The sequence below is a fragment of the Enhydra lutris genome, unplaced genomic scaffold, assembly GCF_002288905.1.
Source record: "Enhydra lutris kenyoni isolate GAN:26980312 unplaced genomic scaffold, ASM228890v2 scaffoldscaffold86, whole genome shotgun sequence".
Classification (NCBI taxonomy): domain Eukaryota; kingdom Metazoa; phylum Chordata; class Mammalia; order Carnivora; family Mustelidae; genus Enhydra; species Enhydra lutris.
Window position 1 is genome coordinate 5,222,209 of NW_019154170.1, and position 18,144 is coordinate 5,240,352.

Genomic DNA, 18,144 nt, shown 5'->3' on the forward strand with positions numbered 1-18,144 from the left:
CCTGGACAGCTCCCTGGCATGCAGCTGGGGCAGGTGGCCAGAGGAAACCATGGGAAACCACCCCTGGGCAGTCTCCCCTGTGAGCCCGGGCCTCTCCAGGCCCCTGTCAGGAGGACTGGGGCCCTGGGGGAGGGCTGGCTGGGAAGCCCAGAGTTTGGGGCTTTCTCTGTAAACAAAACTGAAGGTTAGAGTTGGGGGGAGGTATGGGGGCTGGGGCTGCGGCATGGGATGGGAAAGGCAGGCAGGCCGGGAAAATGCGAGGCAGTTTGGGGGCCTGGAAGGGCAAGGCTGTTCCGCTCATTTGCAGTCCTGCTTGTAGGCTGGGGCCCGTGGGCCTCTGCAGATTCTGTCCCTGTCACCTCTTCCGCAGGCCTGTCTGACCACCGTCTCAGCGGAGGTTCATCGGCAAACGCCTGCCACACTCCCCTTTCAGCTACCGGCCCACATCCTTATCCGTCTCTTCTTCCTTCCTCCGCTCCCTCCTCGCAGCGGGAGCTGAGGCCGACCCAGGGTGAGGAGCGTGGGGCACAAACTCAAGGGACACCGGAAAGCTCAGGTGCAAAGATTCATCGTATTTTAATGCAATATTTAAAAAGCCGAAATTAACGCAAAATAATCCATGGTGAACAAAACCTAAGGACTTTGGAAAAGGTCGGACCCGACCCTGCACTCGCATGACCTTGCCTCCCTCCTCATTCGGTCAGGGCCCCGTTCTGAGAAAATTTTGTTCTTTTTCGATAGCGCAAGAACATTTTTATCCCAACGACGGAGCTTTATGGCGCCTCTGTAAATTCTGCTTCCGCAGCGAGTGCCCCGCTCGCCTTTCCCCAGCCCTGGCCCTGGAATGAGCGAAAGAACGAATGAATGGCTAGGTCTCTGCGGAAAACCGCGGCGGCAACCCCGGGCTCGGCCCCCCGCACGCCGCCACGCCCGCCCACGGGAGCCTGCCCCGCCCACCCCGCCATGCCCCGCCCCATCAGGGAGTCAGCTCCTCCCCCAATCCCGGCTCCGCCAACCACGATCCGGCCCCCTCCCACCCCGTGTCCGCCCCCGCCCCAACTCCGCCCCCTGGCCCCCGGAAACACGCAACGCCAGCGCCTGTCCGCAGCCTCTGGGCCCCCGCGCGCGTATGGCGTCACTTCCGGGGCGGTGGCGGGATCGAGGCTCATTTCCGCCCGTGGGGGTGCGGCGGCGGCGGCGGCGGCGCAGGAGGCTGGGCCGGGGCGCCGAGGGACCGACGGACGCACGGGCGGGTGGCCGGGAGCCATGGAGCGCGGCCCCGGGGCCGGGGGGCGCGGGCCACGGCGGTGAGTGCCGAGCAGGGGCGAACGCGGCGGCGCGGGGCGACCGCAGTGCCGCCCGTGGCCGTTTGGGGAGCGGGGCCTGCCCGCGAGGCCGGGACAGCCAGGTGGGACGTCCCCGACCCCTCACTCCCGGGGAGGCCGCGGGCCGGGCTGTGGGACCCGCGGACCAGGCCGGGCGTCGCGGGCCAGCGTTCCGACCCCGGCAGAGCTCTGCCGCCGGCCGCCAGCCGCCGACCACCGCCCGACCCCGCAGCCCGACCCAGGGCCCACCGCAGCAGCCCGCGGCGGCGCCTTGCTTTCTGAACGTCTCCCGGGCCACTTCGCCTGCCCTTTCACAGGCGTCTTCCGGCCGCCTGGAGCACCCGGGTGGCCTTCCCGTCCTCCGCTTGCCGCCAGGGAACACACCGCAGTCCCGTACCCTGGGTCGGTGCTCGGCCCAGGACTCCTCCGGGATGGAGCGCGAACTCTGTCGCAGGGCTCACGGGCTCCGCCGGACCCAAACCTGGCGCCCCCCAGGACCCCTCTGGTCGCCTCTTCGGACCGGTGTCCACTCAGGCGGGAGACCTGCAGCTCTTGGGACCCGCCCTCACCCCTGGGGTTTTGCGCTGCCCTGTTCCCTCTCACCCAGCCGCTCAGTCTGCCCTTTCAGATGCACCTTCTTCCAGGCGGCTTTCCCGCCCCGACTGGCCGGGCCAGGTGCCGTCGGCGTCGCGCCTATGTAGGTCATCGTAGATGCTGCAGTTGCTGGGTTCCTTGTGGGTCCTCAGAACACCAGCCGTGCCTGGCAGGGGCGGGGGCCGGCGGCAGAGTGCTCAGTGGTGCACCTGTAGACGAGCTGCAGGGGCCAGGGGCCTGCGTCCAGTGAGTGAAGCAGTGGGTGTGCACCGCCGGGCGCAGAGGCCCCGCTCTCAGGACTTACTCGGAGACGCTCATAAGTGGTGCGCGGGAGGTCCCAGGTATGCGTGGCCCAAGAAGAGACTGTCCTACCTCCCTGTCAAGCCTGGCAGACTCCGCAGCTTCCCCCTTTTGTCTTCACCTTCTGTCACTCGCCCAGTCGTCTGCAGGTGCAGCAGATAGCTGTCCTGCCCTCTGATTGCCCTGGGGGCGTTGGCTAAACCGTAAATACAACTTCTGGTGAGTGCTGTGGAGGCAGACCTGGACCGGCAGAGCGCGGGGCACCTTGATCTGCTTCGGGAGGCCTCTCCAAGGGTGCTGGAAGGGGGATCCAAAGGGTGGAATGGACAAGGGGCAAGGGCCATCTATTGAGATTGGGGGAAGGGGTTCCTGGCAGGGCAACTGCACGGACTCTGGCTTGTCTGGGGAGAGCCCGGGGAGTGGGGAACACAGTGAGGGAGGATGCAGGGGTCAGCCTGTGGCCAGCTGTGCCAGAGATTGGATTTCTATCCTGAAAGTAGGGGGAGGTCAGGGGCCTCCAGAGAAGTGGTGTGCTTGGGTGTGTGCTGGGAGAGCGCTGGGGCTGCTGGGGAGAGCGGTGTGAGGGTGGGGAACAAGCAGCCGGCCGGACAGCGCAGCAGCCCGCATGAGAGGTGGCGGCATGTGGACCAGGTGTTGGTTGGAGGAAGACCCATCAGACCCCAGTGGAGGGAGGAGTCAAGAATGACACCCGTGTTTCTGGCGTGGGCAGCGGGTGAATGAAGGTGTGCCCCTTCATTTCCTTAGTGGCCGGCGGGCTCCTGCCTGCCCACCTGGCTCTCAGCCAGGCCTTCCTCTCGACACCGATCTTCACAGCCGTGCGAGGTCCAGCTCAGCTCTTCCTCCCCGCCCAGCGCAGCGGCCGTGTTTGGGTCTGGATCTCCGAGAATATATCGAAGCAGACGGCTTGATGGACTGGCTGACATTTGGGGGCAGATCATTCCTTTTTGGGCAAAGGGAGGGCATCCTGTGCTCTGTCGCGTGTCTGTCAGCATCCCTGGCCTCCCCCATTCAGTGCCCGGAGCACCCTTCCCACGTTGTCACAACCCAGAATGTTTCTCCCTGTTGGCTAGTGTCCTGGGGCAAACTCTCCTCATCTGGGAGCGAGAACCACAGAGCCCTGCTTCTGAAACGCACTCGCACGTGCGGGGTGCGGCCTGCCCGGGAGTTCTGCCAGTTCAGGGCCGCAGTGGCTTTCCCGGCTCCCGCCCACTGCTCCCGTGTGCCGCGAATCTGGGCAGTCTTCAGCCCGTGGTGGCAGGTCACACAGGTCTGTGGGGAGCAGGTGTGTCTGAGGGCCGGGGCCTGCTCTGAGTCTGTGTGTCCCAAGTGCCAGCGCCCCAGAACGGCACGCTCCGGGGTGCTCTGCCACTACGGCGGCCTCATGAGTGCCTCTCTCTCCGTCCCAGTCTGGAGGGAAAGGCCTACTGGGCGGTGAGGTCTTCCTCGAGCCTCTGGGTTTCTTCCCGTGCCTGCATTGGCGGCTCCGTGTGGGACTGTCTGCTCACGCGGCGAAGCTGAAGTCTGTACCTCGCGTGGCGGGTGTCTCTGCTCCCCCCACCCCCGGTCTGCTACCTAGTTCTCTCCTTTACTCCCCCTGGGAGCTGAGAGGCATGTTTGCTGGTCAGCAAGGGCACAGAGGCTCGGGGGGGTGGGGTGGGGTGGGGAGAGAGCCTTGCCTGAGGCCACATAGCCCTATGCTGCCAGAGCTGGGCTGGTAGTGCCGGAGCTGGACTCCTTCAGGCCCCAGGGCCCCTCCCCCCAGCCTGGCCCCGGCACGGGGAGAGCCATTGTCCCAGCTCAGCCTTTGGGTGTATCCTGCTTTTGTTACCAGAGCCTTTGTTTGTTGTATGTCCCTTGCCTCTGGACAGTGCAGGCCTGCCCCGGGGCCTGGCCCTCTGGAGCCCACTCCCAGGGTGCTCCAGGCTGCAGGCTGTCCTCACCTTGGCCGCCTTGTGTCACCAGGGGGTGGCATAGGAGTCCTTGAGAGCACAGAGGTGGGCTAGGGGGAGAGTCTGGGCTGGCTGTGGGGATAGAGGCGTAGGGAGGGTGACAGCGTATGTGTGGACCCAGAGCAGGGGCTGTGTGGGGACAGCTGGGGTAAGCCAGGGCTCTCATGGCCCAGCACCGCCTGCGGGCCGACCCTGGGCTGACAGGTGGGGGCTCACATGGCGAGTGCTGGCGGCTGGACGCTGAGGAAGGTTGTAGCCGGCGCTGGTCTCGTCAGCTTTGGGTCCCACCAAGCCCCCCTGGGAGGTACCTGGTCCCTGTGGAGGACGAGCTGGGCCCCCAGGCCCCTGGGGTGGAGGTTGGAGCAGTTTGGGCAGAATAGGGTGGACTGGACTGGGAGGAAGCCAAGAGGCTTGGTATGGATAAGACTGGGTCACGCGCCTCCCGGCGCAACCCCGAGGGAACCCCATTTCTCACTTCTCCCTTGCAGGGTTTCCCTCTGCACGACATGGAGATGCAAGTCTGCGAGGCTCCCAGGGGCTCGGCTTGGACCACGATGGGGCTGGGCTGCGGCCTCCTAAGGGGGCTCTCATCTGGGGCGGTGGCTGGGGGTTGCCCTCCCCCCTGCCCGCGTCTCAGAGCACCCCCACCCCTCCCCTGCCACGCGAGGCCCACCCTGGGGCCCGGCGCCCACCATGAACGGCCTGTCAGTGAGCGAGCTCTGCTGCCTCTTCTGCTGCCCGCCCTGCCCTGGCCGCATCGCCGCCAAGCTGGCCTTCCTGCCGCCAGAGCCCACCTACTCGCTGGCGCCCGAGCCCGAGCCAGGGCCTGCTGGAGCAGGGGCCGCCCCTTCGGGGACCCTGCGGGCCTCTGCCGGCACCCCTGGGCGCTGGAAGCTCCACCTGATGGAGCGTGCTGATTTCCAGTACGGACAGCGCGAGCTGGACACCATTGAGGTCTTCCTGACCAAGAGCAGCCGGGGCAGCCGCATCTCCTGCATGTACGTGCGCTGCGTGCCCGGTGCCAGGTGAGCCTCGCGGTCGCCACGTGCTCTGGGGTCTGGTGCCACCTTGGGGGGCGGGGAAGCAGCTGGCGAGGGGCACCTGGAGGCTCCTGGTGTAGGATGTGCTCTGTCCTCGGGCCTCTCGTTTCCTGCGGGGGGTCGTGCCGCACGGCCAGAGCCCAGGTGAGAGCCTGTCTGGCGGTGCAGGCGCCCTGGGAACGCTCTTGCCAGAAGGGCGGCCGCTGACCTCACTGAGGGCAGGCCTCCCTCCACCCACGGCCACCGGAACCGTCACGCCGGCTGTCCTTCCGGGTGCAGCCCCTGTCTTGCAGATGAGTGGTCCAAGGCCCAGGGAGGCAGTTCTGAGTGACCGTGTCACCTCCTCGACCAGGGGCTGCCTGCTTCAGGGTCTCGGTGCACCCCTGCTCTGGGAAGGGCTCCTGGGGGCTGGGTCCTCAGGGAGGCCTTGGCATTTGCTTTGGGGCCAGGGCATGCGGAGCCTGGCAGGTGGCTCTGGCCAGGTCTGACTCCTCATTCCCAGGGTGTCCTTGGGGCCTGGAAGTGCAGCTCTTCCGGGAGTACATAGTGGGAAAGAGGTGGGGCCTTCCAGGAGTTTCTGCCTTTAGGGCAGGCAGGGTTCTGACTCCCGATCTGAGTTCAAAGGGCAAGTGTTTACCTTTGAGCTAGGCTGGGGGCCAGGGGTGCTGGAGGAAGAAGACTTGAGTCCACTGGCCAGGAGCCAGCCTGTCGGTGACCTGGGGCAGGCCCTGCTCTGCCAGCAGCCTCGCAGGGCGGAAATGAGTGCTGGGGTCACGTTCTGTGGGAGTGGGGAGAGGTGCTGAGAGTAGGGATCGGCTTTATTCCTTTGTGGGGGCCAGGGCGGGTGCCAGCTGCCGGGAGGAGAAGCCGCTGTCTGACTCTCCGGACAGGTCTAGGCAGCGTGCGTCTGTGCGTGCCATCCCCGGGCTGTGGAAGGCCTCTAAAAAGGAGGGATTCCGCGGAGAGACAGCCACCGCCCAGAGGGAGGACACGCGGCAGTCACTGTGCCTGCTGGGCCTGTGCCGAGACTGTGATTGGTGGTCCCCGCGGTTCCCTTGCACAGAGGGCACGTCTGCGGCCCTGCCGGCTGTCCCCTGCCCAAGACCACAGAGCCAGGAGGAGCCGGAAGGGGCGGCCTGCCTCCCTCGTTGACACTCTCATCTGTGGTGGAAGAGGGGTGTGTCCTGTCCCTTCCCCTCCAACCCGCCCGGCCCCCCTCCCCGCCGCAGGTACACGGTTCTCTTCTCGCACGGCAACGCGGTGGACCTGGGCCAGATGAGCAGCTTCTACATCGGCCTGGGCACGCGCATCAGCTGCAACGTGTTCTCCTACGACTACTCGGGCTACGGCGCCAGCTCGGGCAAGCCCTCCGAGAAGAACCTGTACGCAGACATCGATGCCGCCTGGCAGGCGCTGCGCACGCGGTGAGCTTCATGCTGGGCTGGGGTGGCTGCCTGGGGACTTGGGCCTGGCAGGGGCCCTCATGAGATGGAGCCGTCCGTGGCCACGCTGGGCGGCAGGGCGAGGCCTGACCTGTGTCCCAGTGGTGTGGCAGGCGGGCTTGACGTGCGGGGAGGTGGGGTGGGCGCTCCTCTCCTCCTGGGACCCCCTTGCCCAGAGCAGGTGTGGATGGGCTGGGGGTGTCCCTGGGGGAGTGGAGGCTCCGCCCACAGGGCGTGGCTGGAGGGTGGCCCGGGAGGACGCCTGCAGGCTGCACGAGGACTCGGGAGAGTCTGGCCGCCCAGGGAGATGTGGGTTTACGGGGCAGAGTGGGGCTGTTTTGTTATGTTCTCAGGGCTGGCCCATGAGGCATGAGTGGCCAGTGGCTGTGGTCTCCTCTTGGGGGTAGGGCTCCTCTGGACCTGGAGGGTTCTGGAAGGTTCTAGAGAGTTCTGTCAGCTTGGTGTCTAGCACAGCCCGGGGGGCCAGTGGGAGGGTAGCAGGCAGAGGCTAGGTCCTCCCTGGGTGTGGGCCCCCAGCTCAAACCTGTGTGCTTGCCTCAGGGCCACACCTCCGTCCCTGGAGCCCCACCATGCTGTTCATCCAGCTCCTGGGCAGCCCCCTTCCCACTTACTTACCTGGTGTCTGAGAATCCAAAGAATCCTGCCCAAGGAGGCCGCCCTGACTACCTCTGGTCCTCCTGGAGGCGCTGCCCTGCCTGTTGCCTCCTCGGGGCTCCCCGTCTCAGTCCTGTCGGCCCCCCCTGCACTCCCCCTTCCCGCAGGGCCAAAGTCAGCCTGCCCTGGGGAGGTTGGGGACCCTGGTTGCCGAAGTGATGCACCAGGCAGTCTGGGCTGCAGGCCCCAGGAGTGGGGTCCCCTGGTACCACCCTGGCACAGGGGACCCATCCTGGGTGGCACGGTGCAGGGACGTGCTGCCCTCGCCTTCCTCAGCCCTTCCTGCTGCGGTTCCTGCTGGCTGGGTGGGGGCTGGCAGATCACGGCCTGCTCTGCGGCGAGGGCTCTGAGCCGTGTCGGTCCCACCGTCCGTCCTGCTGCCGGCACTGTCCTCAGAGATCCAATCCCTCAGGGAAAGAGTCAGTGGGAGGGCAGGAGGCTCGACTCTGGTGGTGACCAGGGGCCTGGGAGGGCTGTGGAAGACCCGTCGCTGCACCTGCCATCTGTCGTGTTTTTCAGTGGACGGTGTCCGAGGGTTGGGACCAGACTGCTGCTCAGGGCGGTGGTGCCTTCCGTGGTGCGGGGAGCTGGCTGCGGAGCGGCAGTCAGGGTGGTGGGCCGAAGGCCAGATGGGGTCCCTGAAGCCTGGGGCCAGGCAGCTGTGACCTGGAGTGCTGCCTCCCAGGACAGAGACAGATGGGGGGGGCCCTGGGTAGACAGGTAGAGTCTTGCCGTTTGGGGGGTTACATAGGTGAGATGCAGAGGGGTGTTCCCTTGGGGTATCAGAGTCCAGGTCTGTGGGAGAATCATGGAGGCCTCTTCCCCGGGGAGGGTGGTTGGTGGGTCCCCATGCAGATGGGAATGGGCACTTGGAGGCTGTGGAGCTGGCTTGAGGCCGGGTCAGCTGTGCTGGGGGTAGGGTGGGGTGCTAGGGGAGTTATTGGGGGGAGTGGGTACAGGGTAGGGGGAAGGGCTGGGACCCAGATGCAGGATGTGGTGCCCACCTCCACACAGGAGCCGCCACTCCCGCTCATCTGGGTTGTACTGAGCCCCTAACTGGGCCGCACAGTGAGGGGCTGGAGACTGGCTGGAGGAATCAGGATACACAGCTGCCACGATTCCTCCTGGCGAAGGGCATAGATGGGTGAGGGATGGTGGGAGGGAGATAGGTCCCCTGCCTGTGCTCTCAGGAACTGGGTGTGTCCCTGGTCAAGTGTGGGGGGGTGGTTGGGGTTTGGTGCAGGGGGGTGGGGGGAGCAGGAGAGGCCTCAGCGCCTGCCCTGTCCCCCCGAACCCCAAGCATGGCGTGGGGGCCCTCACCAGGGGCACCCCACACCTGTAATCCAGGTTGATGCTGTTGCTGAAACAGGGTTAGTGCTGGGCGGGGCTGCAGCTGCGCCAGCCATCAGCGCATCTGCCCAGGCCCTGCCTCCTTACTGAGTGCACTGTTTGCTGTTGAGAGATAATGCTGGGGAGTAGGGGGAATTGTCTCTGCGTCCAACCCCCTTGCCCAGAGCCACGCAGGGAGAATGGGGGGCTGCCCTGGGAGGGCAGGGCGGAGGAGGGGGGATGTGCTGCTTGCTGTGGCTGCTGCTGGCTGTGGCTGATCCTGCCGCCCGCCCCTCCCCGCCAGGTACGGCATCAGCCCGGACAGCATCGTCCTGTATGGGCAGAGCATCGGCACGGTGCCCACCGTGGACCTGGCCTCCCGCTACGAGTGCGCTGCCGTGGTGCTGCACTCGCCGCTCACCTCGGGCATGCGCGTTGCCTTCCCTGACACCAAGAAGACCTACTGCTTCGATGCGTTCCCCAAGTGAGAGGGGGGATGGGGATAGCGGCAGGGTGGGGATCAGGGGAGGGGCTTCCGCGGGGCGGGGCGCTGCTCAGAGCCTGGCGGTGCCCTCCCCTACAGCATCGAGAAGGTGTCCAAGATCACGTCACCGGTGCTCATCATCCACGGCACAGAGGACGAAGTAATCGACTTCTCCCATGGGCTGGCGCTCTATGAGCGCTGCCCCAAGGCCGTGGAGCCGCTGTGGGTGGAGGGCGCTGGGCACAACGACATCGAGCTCTACAGCCAGTACTTGGAGCGCCTGCGCCGCTTCATCTCCCAGGAGCTACCCAGCCAGCGCGTGTAGCCGGGCCCTGAGCGGAGCCGGGACTTCAGCAATAAGGCGGCGCCTGGACCTCGCCCCCGCCCTGGCCCGGGGGCTGCATGTGAATCCCCCCTTCCCCCGGGCACCCCAGTCCTCCGAGACAGCTGGGGGTCGGGCGTTGGGGGCCGGGCCGGGACCTGCCCCAGCCCAGGGGCCGTGGACGATGTACAGGCGCGGAGCTACGCTCTCCTTTCCTTTTGGAAGCAAAAAGAAGGAAAAACGTGAAAACAAATTAAAGATTTAAAATTTTTGGGTTCCTCTTCCTTTGTGGCTCATGCATGCCTTTCAGGGCCCAGTGAGTGGGACAAATGCAGGGGTCTGGTCAATGTCCTTGTGGAAGAGGAGGTGGGTTTGGGTCCCATCCAGAGTCCCACCCCTCGAGGCTAATGGTTGGGTGGTGATGGAGGGGGAGGGAGCATGCGGCCCCAGGTGCCTGAGGGCCTGTGCCTCCTGGGAGGGTGGTGGTCCGCTCCCATGTGGTAAATAAGGACGCGAGGTCTGAGAGGTGCTGTCCCGCCCGTCCTCACCCCCATCCCCTGCACGGAGAGCCAGGAGAGCCCACCGTGACCCTGGCAGGTCCAGAGGCCCAGCGGGGTACCCCCAGGAAAGGGAGCAGGGACTGGGATGGGGGAGCACTTCCGTCTTGGGGCCATTAGAGCGTGTCCTCCCGGGGTGCCATTGAAAGCAGGGCTGAGCCAGGGTCTCCCTGGACCTCACCACCAGCCCCTGGGGGGTCCTCTGCGCCTCCCCAGAGCGAGAACGGTTCCTGGCGACTCAGCCCGCGTGGCGTTAGCGGGGCCCAGAGTTCATTCCACCTCCCCAGTCCGAGGCCTCCTGGTTCCGCGGCCCCTTTAAGGGCGGGGCGGTGCTTCGTCCTGGGGGCGGGGATGGCGCCGTGGGGGCTAGGCCGGGGCGGAAGCGGAAGTGGCGGTACCGCGCGCCGAGGCGGCTGCTGTGGCGGCCCGCGGGACCCGGGAGGAGGGGTAAGTGGCCGCCGCTCGCGCCCCGCAGCCCTCCCGGCGCCCGCTCCTTTGCGCGCCCCGACCTTCCCGCCCGCAGGACGGGCTGCCGTGGGGCGGGTCCGCACGGACGTCGGCGTCGGAGTGGACGCAGAGCCGGGGTTGCGGCGGGGACTCGGGCCCGGGTGCTCGGGGGCCTGCGTGCTCGCCACGTGTCCGGGGAGCGGGCCACGTGTCCGTGCCGCCCTGTCACCGTGACGGGGCGGGGGCGCGCGCGAGGACTCCCCTCCTCCGAGGCTTGCTGTCTGGACTCAGCGCGCCCCGGGCCCAGGGGTCCCGCCCTGCCCTGCCCTTCTCCGACGTGGCAGTGCCCTTGCCTGGGGAGGGGCCGAGGTGCGGGCGGCTGGTGCCCCGTCCCTCCCGGGCCCCACGGGTCCCGCTTGCCGGGCGTTCAGGGCCGTTTCTGATACGACCCGACGCTAAGGAGCAGCACTGGACACGAGATGCGTACTCCGGAGAGACTGCCTGTGGTCCTAAGTCCCACCTGCTCTGCACGCCACAGGGCCTTTGCATGCCAGAGGTCGGTCGTTGTTGCTGACATGCACTGTGTCCTGGCCTGGTGCAGATGACCCCGGCGTGGCTGGTGTTTCTCAACAGGCCTGACTTTCTCTGTCTGCTGCTACAGCGTTTCTTCCCCGAAGCACACCCCACCCCCTCCCCGCTGCCCTTGGACCCCATCCGAGGGCAGGTGCCCCGGGAGCCGGAGTTCCACAAATCCAGTAAGCTGAAAACAACTTGTTTAGAATTGGAACAGAAATGTTCTTGGATACGCAGAGTAAACAATTCGGGAGTTTGGAAGGGCGTTGGGGGAAAACTTGGCATCCCTCCAACCCCTGACCTCCAGGGCCTGGCTCCCCCCTCCTGGGCACTTTCTCATGCGTCAAGGAAGAAAGTCTGTGCGTGTGCATCTAATGTGTTGATGCAGAACTTCTCTCCCTTTACATGTAACCCTTTTGGCCAACATAGCTGGGGACGGGGGTGGGTGCTCTCCCTGTCCTGGGCCATTCATTTCAATTGTGTCACCCTATGGTGTTAGTGCTGGATTTATTGTTTCCTGTTGGTAGAAGTTCCGGTTTTTTCTAGGCTTTTTGTAACAAGCAATGCTAGATTGACTAAGCTTGTACAAGCGTCATTGTATCCGAGCGGGAACGTTTCTGCAGGTCGGCCTGAGGCGACGTTCTTTAGGGCAGCAGTGCTGGGTCAAAGGGCTTTTCACAGGTCTCTGAATGTGTGCACTAACAGGCCTTACGGGATTGCCTCCCACCAAGCACCGAGGAAGGACGGGCCTAACGCCCATCCCTGATACTTGCATTTGCACATCTGGTTGGGGTAAAATAGTATTTCATTATAGCTTCACTTACTTGTGTTTCCTAAAGGGAAATGAAACATAGCAATAGTTTTGTCCAATTTATGTATTTATTTTTAAATAAATATGTATGTATTTATTTGACAGAGATCACAAGCAGGCAGAGAGGCAGGCAGAGAGGGAGGGGGAAGCAGGCCTCCCTGCTGAGCAGAGAGCCCGATGCGGGGCTCGATCCCAGGACCCTGAGATCATGACCTGAGTGGAAGGCAGAGGCTTTAACCCACTGAGCCACCCAGGCGCCCCTTGTCCAATTTAATTTTTGCCACTTATATAATCACTTCAAAATGGGAAAAGTCTGTATCTGTTATTAACGTGTACATATGTAAAAGCCGTTTGTATTTCATATTCTTCAACCATTTTTCCATTGGGTTGTTGGTGTTTCTGTTTTCTAGGAGCACTTTACTTATGAAGGAAATTAGCCTATTTCCTGTTAAAATCGTTTCTCCCCCCAATCTATAATTTGTTTTTGACTTGGACTGTGTCTTTTTCCTCTGATTTCTAAAAAATTCATATTATTTTTGCTAAGCATTTAAAATCATTATTATTCATTGATAGTTGTTTTCATGTATGGTTTCTTCATTTTGTGTCATGCTCAGAAATATTTTCTCTACTCCAATATTATAAAACATTTGATGTGTTTTTCTGGAAATGTAATGGTTTCTTTTTTACATATATATTTAAATTTTTGGTTTAATTTTGGAAATTGCTTCTGGGAAGGACTGTGGTGGGAGCCCAAACTGCTTTTCCAAATAGGTTTCCCTGACTCCGTTTCCCACAGAAGCCACTCCTGCCCCTGTCGACAGTCTGTCCTTACCGCATGCTAGGCTCTGAGTGCGAGTGGGTCTGTTTCCAGCCCTTGCATTGTCCCCCCTCACCTGGACGCCACTGTCTTCTTTACTGAATGTGCCAAGACCCCGTGTCCCCTCGTTGAAGTCAGACGGAAATTGTCCTGTCAGAATCCACAGCTGAGGACGCCGACATACTTTGTGTGATACTAGTTCTACGTGACACTCAGTGACAGAAAGCATTCCAAAAGCGTCACTGCGTGTCCCCCACCCCGGCCCTTGGATAGTCACAGTGCCAGGGGTCACCTGGGTTGAAACCGAGTGCTGGTTGCCCCGACGGTAGCGCCCGCCCATTGTATGTAAGGGATAAACTGAGGCAGGCTGCTGTGGACCAAGGGCTCATCAGGCTGACCTGGCCGCCAGGCCCTGTGCCCGGAGGATCACCTCTTTCTGGGTGGAGTGCCCCCCCCCACGGGCTCACCCTCAGCCTCTGGGGTGGGGGTATGACCATGTGCAGCAGTGATGGGGGAAGCCGGTGGTACATTCCAGTATGCGCCCCCCCTTCCTTTCTGCTTGGTATGGCCCATGGGCCAGGCTGCCTGGGAGAAGGGCCAACTTTCGGTTCTCCATTTTGTGGATTTTCCACAACACATGTGTTCACACTGGGCAGCAGCATTCTGCTGCCCAGCAGGCCCACGAGCACCTGCACTCTGGGCAGGGCGGCCCCCGGCTCCCCATGACTCCTGATCTGCCACAGCTTAGACCCCCGGCTCCCGTGGTCTGGGTGTGTCCCGGTACCCAGAGAGCCCCGGAGACACAGCTGGGCATGGGCCCCTCCCTGGGGGTCAGGCCTGGGGCGGTGAGGATGCTGCTCACCCGGGGCCATGGAGCCCAGACCGGACTTCGCATGGGGCCCCGCACCCAAGGCCAGGCCGTCCACCCTCCTCTCCCTCCCTCTGGGGTCCCAGCTCCCTGTAGACTGAGCTGGTGGGACCCGCTCTGCCGCCTCTGCCATCTCCACCAGAACCGCAGGGCCCCCCGGATTCTGGAAGAGGCTGGGGTTAGGGTTCTGTTCCGTCCAGCACAGTGGCCGCGGCTGTGCGCGGAGCCCTTGCCTGGCAGGGCCCAGATATGAGATGGAGCCTCTGGCGGGTGCCGGCCCTGAGGACCCTGAGCTAAGGTGTGGGTGCTCCCGCGGGCCAGGGTCCCGGTCGGGGTGCAGGACCGGCCTGGGAGCTGCGGGACTGCATTGGAGGGGTGCCAAGCGGGCATCAGGGTCCCCTTCCCTTCCATTTCATAGCTCCTATCTCCAGCCCAGTCAATGTTTGCGATAACCCTGGGTCACTGGGTTGCTGTCCCCAGTGTCCCCACTTACAAGGGAAATGGCTCAGGCCAAGTTGCTCCCAGAGAAGTCCTAGTGCCCCAGCCAGGCTTAGGCCCTGGGCTCTCCTGGGGCTCAGCCTCTGGACACGGGGGTGCCCCTGCTGGATAGCGAGCTCTGTGCTGCCGGACCCCCGTGCCTGGCACCAGGCCACACACAGACCAGAGCCACCTGTGCAGAACCCATGCTGGTGAGACCAGGGGGGTCAGGGCCTGGCTGCCCTCACTCGGCTCAGAGGGGCTGAGCCAGGACCCTCCGTGTGGCGACTACTGGGCCCAGTGGAGCGCCGCTTGCCCTGTGCGAGAGAGGACCATCTGGCAGAAGGGTCTTCCTCTCCCTGGGCCGGACGGGTGGAGACCAGGGGAGTGGGGGAGGCTCTGCACCCCGGTCCTCCCATGCGGCCTCCTGCCCTAGCAAGCCACGTGCTGGGGTTCCTTCTTTGTCCCCATTGGAAACCACGCGACGATACACAGACAGGCTGGGGCTGTTTTGGGGTACCTTTTCAGGAGTGGCATTGGTGGGTCAAAGGCACCACATCTACAGTTTGACAAGCAAGGGAGGGCACTGGGTGCTGCCTCCAAGTGAGCCTGCTAATCCCGTTACTGAACCGGACTCCTGGGTTCCCTCTTCTGTTTGCTCGCTTCTTTGTTTTCAAGGATTTTCTTTCTTCGTTTGACAGAGAAAGACAGAGATCACAAGCGGGCAGAGAGGCAGGCAGAGAGAGGCGGGGAAGCAGGCTCCCCACCGAGCAGGGAGCACCCTGGGATCGGCCCGAGCTGAAGGCAGACGCTTAACCGACCAAGCCACCCAAGTGTCCGCATTTATTTTATTTTTAACTAGGCTCCCCGCCCAGTGTGGAGCCCTACACGGGGCTTGAACTCATGGCCCTGAGATCCAGTCTTTTTTTTTTTTTTTTAAAGATTTTATTTATTTATTTGACAGACAGAGATCACAAGTAGGCAGAGAGGCAGGCAGAGAGAGAGGAAGGGAAGCAGGCTCCCTGCTGAGCAGAGAGCCCGATGTGGGACTCGATCCCAGGACCCTGAGATCATGACCTGAGCCGAAGGCAGCGGCTCAACCCACTGAGCCACCCAGGCGCCCCTGAGATCCAGTCTTGAGCTGAGAACAAGAGTCGCACGCTTAACCGACTGAGCCCCCAGGCACCCTTCTTCGTGTTTGTTTTAAAACCTCCATCTTGCGGGCACCGGGCCAACTCAGTCGATGGAGCACGAGACTCTTGGTCTCAGGGTTGTGAGTTCGAGCCCCTTGTGGGGCACAGAGATGTCTTAAAAAAAAAAAAAATGAAAACTTTCGTCTTGGAGTACTTTGGGGTTTACAGAAAAGCCAGTATAGAGTCTCACGTACCCTCCACCCCGAGCCCCTCGTGTTGATATCTTGTCAGAAGCAAGAAACTCACTTGTGTGTGCTCCCATCAGCTGCCTCCAGACCTTCGTCCGACCTCCTGGGCTCTTCCACTAGGGTCCTTCTCTGTCCTGCAGCTGTGTACCCATCCTGTCTCCTTACTCTCTCGAAATCTAGGACACTTCTTCAGTTGTACCTTGTTTTTCACGAGCTTGACAGTTTGGGGACTGCTCAGGTATTTTCTAAGAAGTCCCCTAATCTGGGCTGAGGGTTATGGGTTTTGGGGAAGAACACAGAGTTCAGAGAGAGTCAAGAGTAGAGTTGTGTCTTGTCATCTTCTATTAAGGGTTCCCGATGCTCCCCAGATGTCCCTCTGAGGTTGACCTTGATCTCGACCACTAGGCTGAGGTAGGGGCTGCCGGGCCTCCCCACAGTCAGATCACCGCCCTCCCCTTCCCTGCTCTGTTCTTTGGAAGGGAGTCTCTGAGTCCAGGCTACACTTGGAGGCGGATTTATTTAGAAAATAATTTTTCGGGCGCCTGGGTGGCTCAGTGGGTTAAAGGCTCTGCTTTCGGCTCAGGTCATGATCCCAGGGTCCTGGGATGGAGCCCTGCATCGGGCTCTCCGCTCAGCAGGGAGCCTGCTTCCCTTCCTCTCTCTCCGCCTACCTCTCTGCCTACTTGTGATCTGTCAAATACAAATAAAACCTTTAAAAAAATAATTTTTCATATAGAAAAGCATAAGAAAGAAAGGATGCATGACCTATAATTACACTGCTTGGCACCTGCTGACATTTAAAAAGAACAAAAGGGAGGCGCCTGGCTGGCTCAGTTGCTGAGTGTCTGCCTTTGGCTCAGGTCATGATCCTGGGGTCCTGGGATCAAGCCCTGCTCGGCGGGGGCCCAGCTTCTCCCTCTCCCACTCCCTCTCCTTGTGTTCCCTCTCTAGCTGTGTCTCTCTCTGTCAAATAAATAAAATCTTTTCTTTTTTTTAAAAAAGGTTCTATTTATTTGACAGACAGAGATCACAGTAGGCAGAGAGGCAGGCAGAGAAAGGGGGAAGCAGGCTCCCCACCGAGCAGAGAGCCTGATGCGGGGCTCGATCCCACAACCCTGGGATCATGACCTGAGCCGAAGGCAGAGGCTTTAACCCACTGAACCCCCCAGGCGCCCCTAAAAATTTTTTTTAAAGATTTTATTTATTTATTTGATAGAGATCACAAGTAGGCAGAGAGGCAGGCAGAGAGAGAGGGAGGAAGCAGGCTCCCTGCTGAGCAGAGAGCCCGATGCAGAGCTTGATCCCAGGACCCTGGGATCATGACCTGAGCCGAAGGCAGAGGCTTTAACCCACTGGGCCACCCAGGCGCACCCCCTAAAAAATTAAAAAAAAAAAATAAAAAGAACAAAAGAGGGATGCCTGGGGGGCTCAGTTGGTTGAGCCTCCTACTGGATCTCCACTCAGCTCTCAATCTCAGGGTCCTGAGTTCAAACCCCACATGGGGTTCCACACTGGGTGTGGACCCTACTTAAAAAAATTAAAAAAATAGGGATGCCTTGGTGGCTCAGTCGGTTAAGCCACTATCTTTGGCTCAGGTCATGATCCTAGAGTCCTGCTTCCGGGCTCCTAGCTCAGTGGGGAGCCTGCTTCTCCCTCTGCCTCTGCCTGCTTGTGCACTTTCTCTGACAAATAAAGAAAATCTTTTAAAAAAATTTTAAAAATAAAAGGAATAAACACGCATGGGTTCAAAAAAAAGTTGAATGGTATACAAAGTACTATTAAAATTATTATTTTTTTTTAAATTTTTCATTTTATTTATTTGACAGAGATCACAAGGAGGCAGAGAGGCAGGCGGAGGGAGAGGGGGAAGCAGGCTCCCCACCAAGCAGAGAGCCCGACTCAGGACTTGACCCCAGGACCCTGGGACCATGACTAAGCCGAAGTCAGAGGCTTAACCCACTGAGCCAGCCAGGCGCCCTATTACTAAAATTATTAAAACCAAATGTAAAGTCTTTTCTGTCTTAAAAAAGATATGGCCGTCCCAGCATGTGTATATGCACGTATATATGTACACACACACACACGCGCGCGCGCACACACTGTAGCCTTGGTTCTGAGCCTGACCTGTTTGGGGCATCTTCCTGGTGGGTACACAGGCCTGGGGCATCCCTGCTGCGCAGGCCTCCGCTTGTTAACTCTCCGCTCACCTGTGCCCCCAGGCCTGCCTCCCCTCCAGGGCCAGTGGCCTCCCCCTGCCCTGCCCTGGTCCAGCAGCCAGTGAGCGCCCTCCTGTACCCGTGAGTGCCATCAGAGCAGGGTAGAGATGGGAAGAGTGGAGGGACTGGCTGCCATGAGTGCTCGGACCGTCTCCGTACTTCCCCCAAACCCTGTGCTGTCTCAGCTTTGCCCGTGTCCCTGGCGTCTGCCAGTCCTGATTTCTTCATCTGTGAAATGGGGGCGACAACTTGAAGGGTCTTAGGGTAACAAAAAGCAGAGGTGAGCACGGAGTCCGAGTGTGGTGGGCATCATTGGGCACTGGGGCTTGTGTACACACTGGCTGCTCGGGGTGTGGGCACACACGGCCTGTGGGTGGAACACAGGCCCCGGTCCCGGGACTCCTGCCTGCAGAGGGGCCTGCGTGGCCCCAGACAAAGCCCACCGGTCCGCTGGGAGGCATGTCTTGTGTGGGGCCACGCAGCCTGCTGGGGACTGCCAGGTCGGCAGCCCTGACC

The 18,144-nt window shown here is 61.6% G+C and overlaps 1 protein-coding gene across 2 annotated transcripts; it reads left to right on the forward strand.

The window, feature by feature from the left end:
* The first annotated feature begins 1,188 nt into the window (after positions 1 to 1,188).
* LOC111161813 (abhydrolase domain containing 17A) lies at positions 1,189 to 9,752 on the forward strand. 2 transcript variants are annotated; one of them, XM_022525797.1, is made up of 5 exons: positions 1,189 to 1,307; positions 4,678 to 5,214; positions 6,459 to 6,653; positions 8,980 to 9,159; positions 9,259 to 9,752. In XM_022525797.1, exons 2-5 carry the CDS (start codon positions 4,883 to 4,885, stop codon positions 9,482 to 9,484), a joined length of 933 nt encoding a protein of 310 aa, XP_022381505.1. In that variant the 5' UTR covers positions 1,189 to 1,307; positions 4,678 to 4,882; the 3' UTR covers positions 9,485 to 9,752. The 2 variants fall into 2 exon arrangements, with proteins under 2 accessions (XP_022381505.1, XP_022381504.1); XM_022525796.1 differs by lacking the exon at positions 1,189 to 1,307 and having other exon boundaries at positions 1,384 to 5,214.
* Positions 9,753 to 18,144: the final 8,392 nt, after the last annotated feature.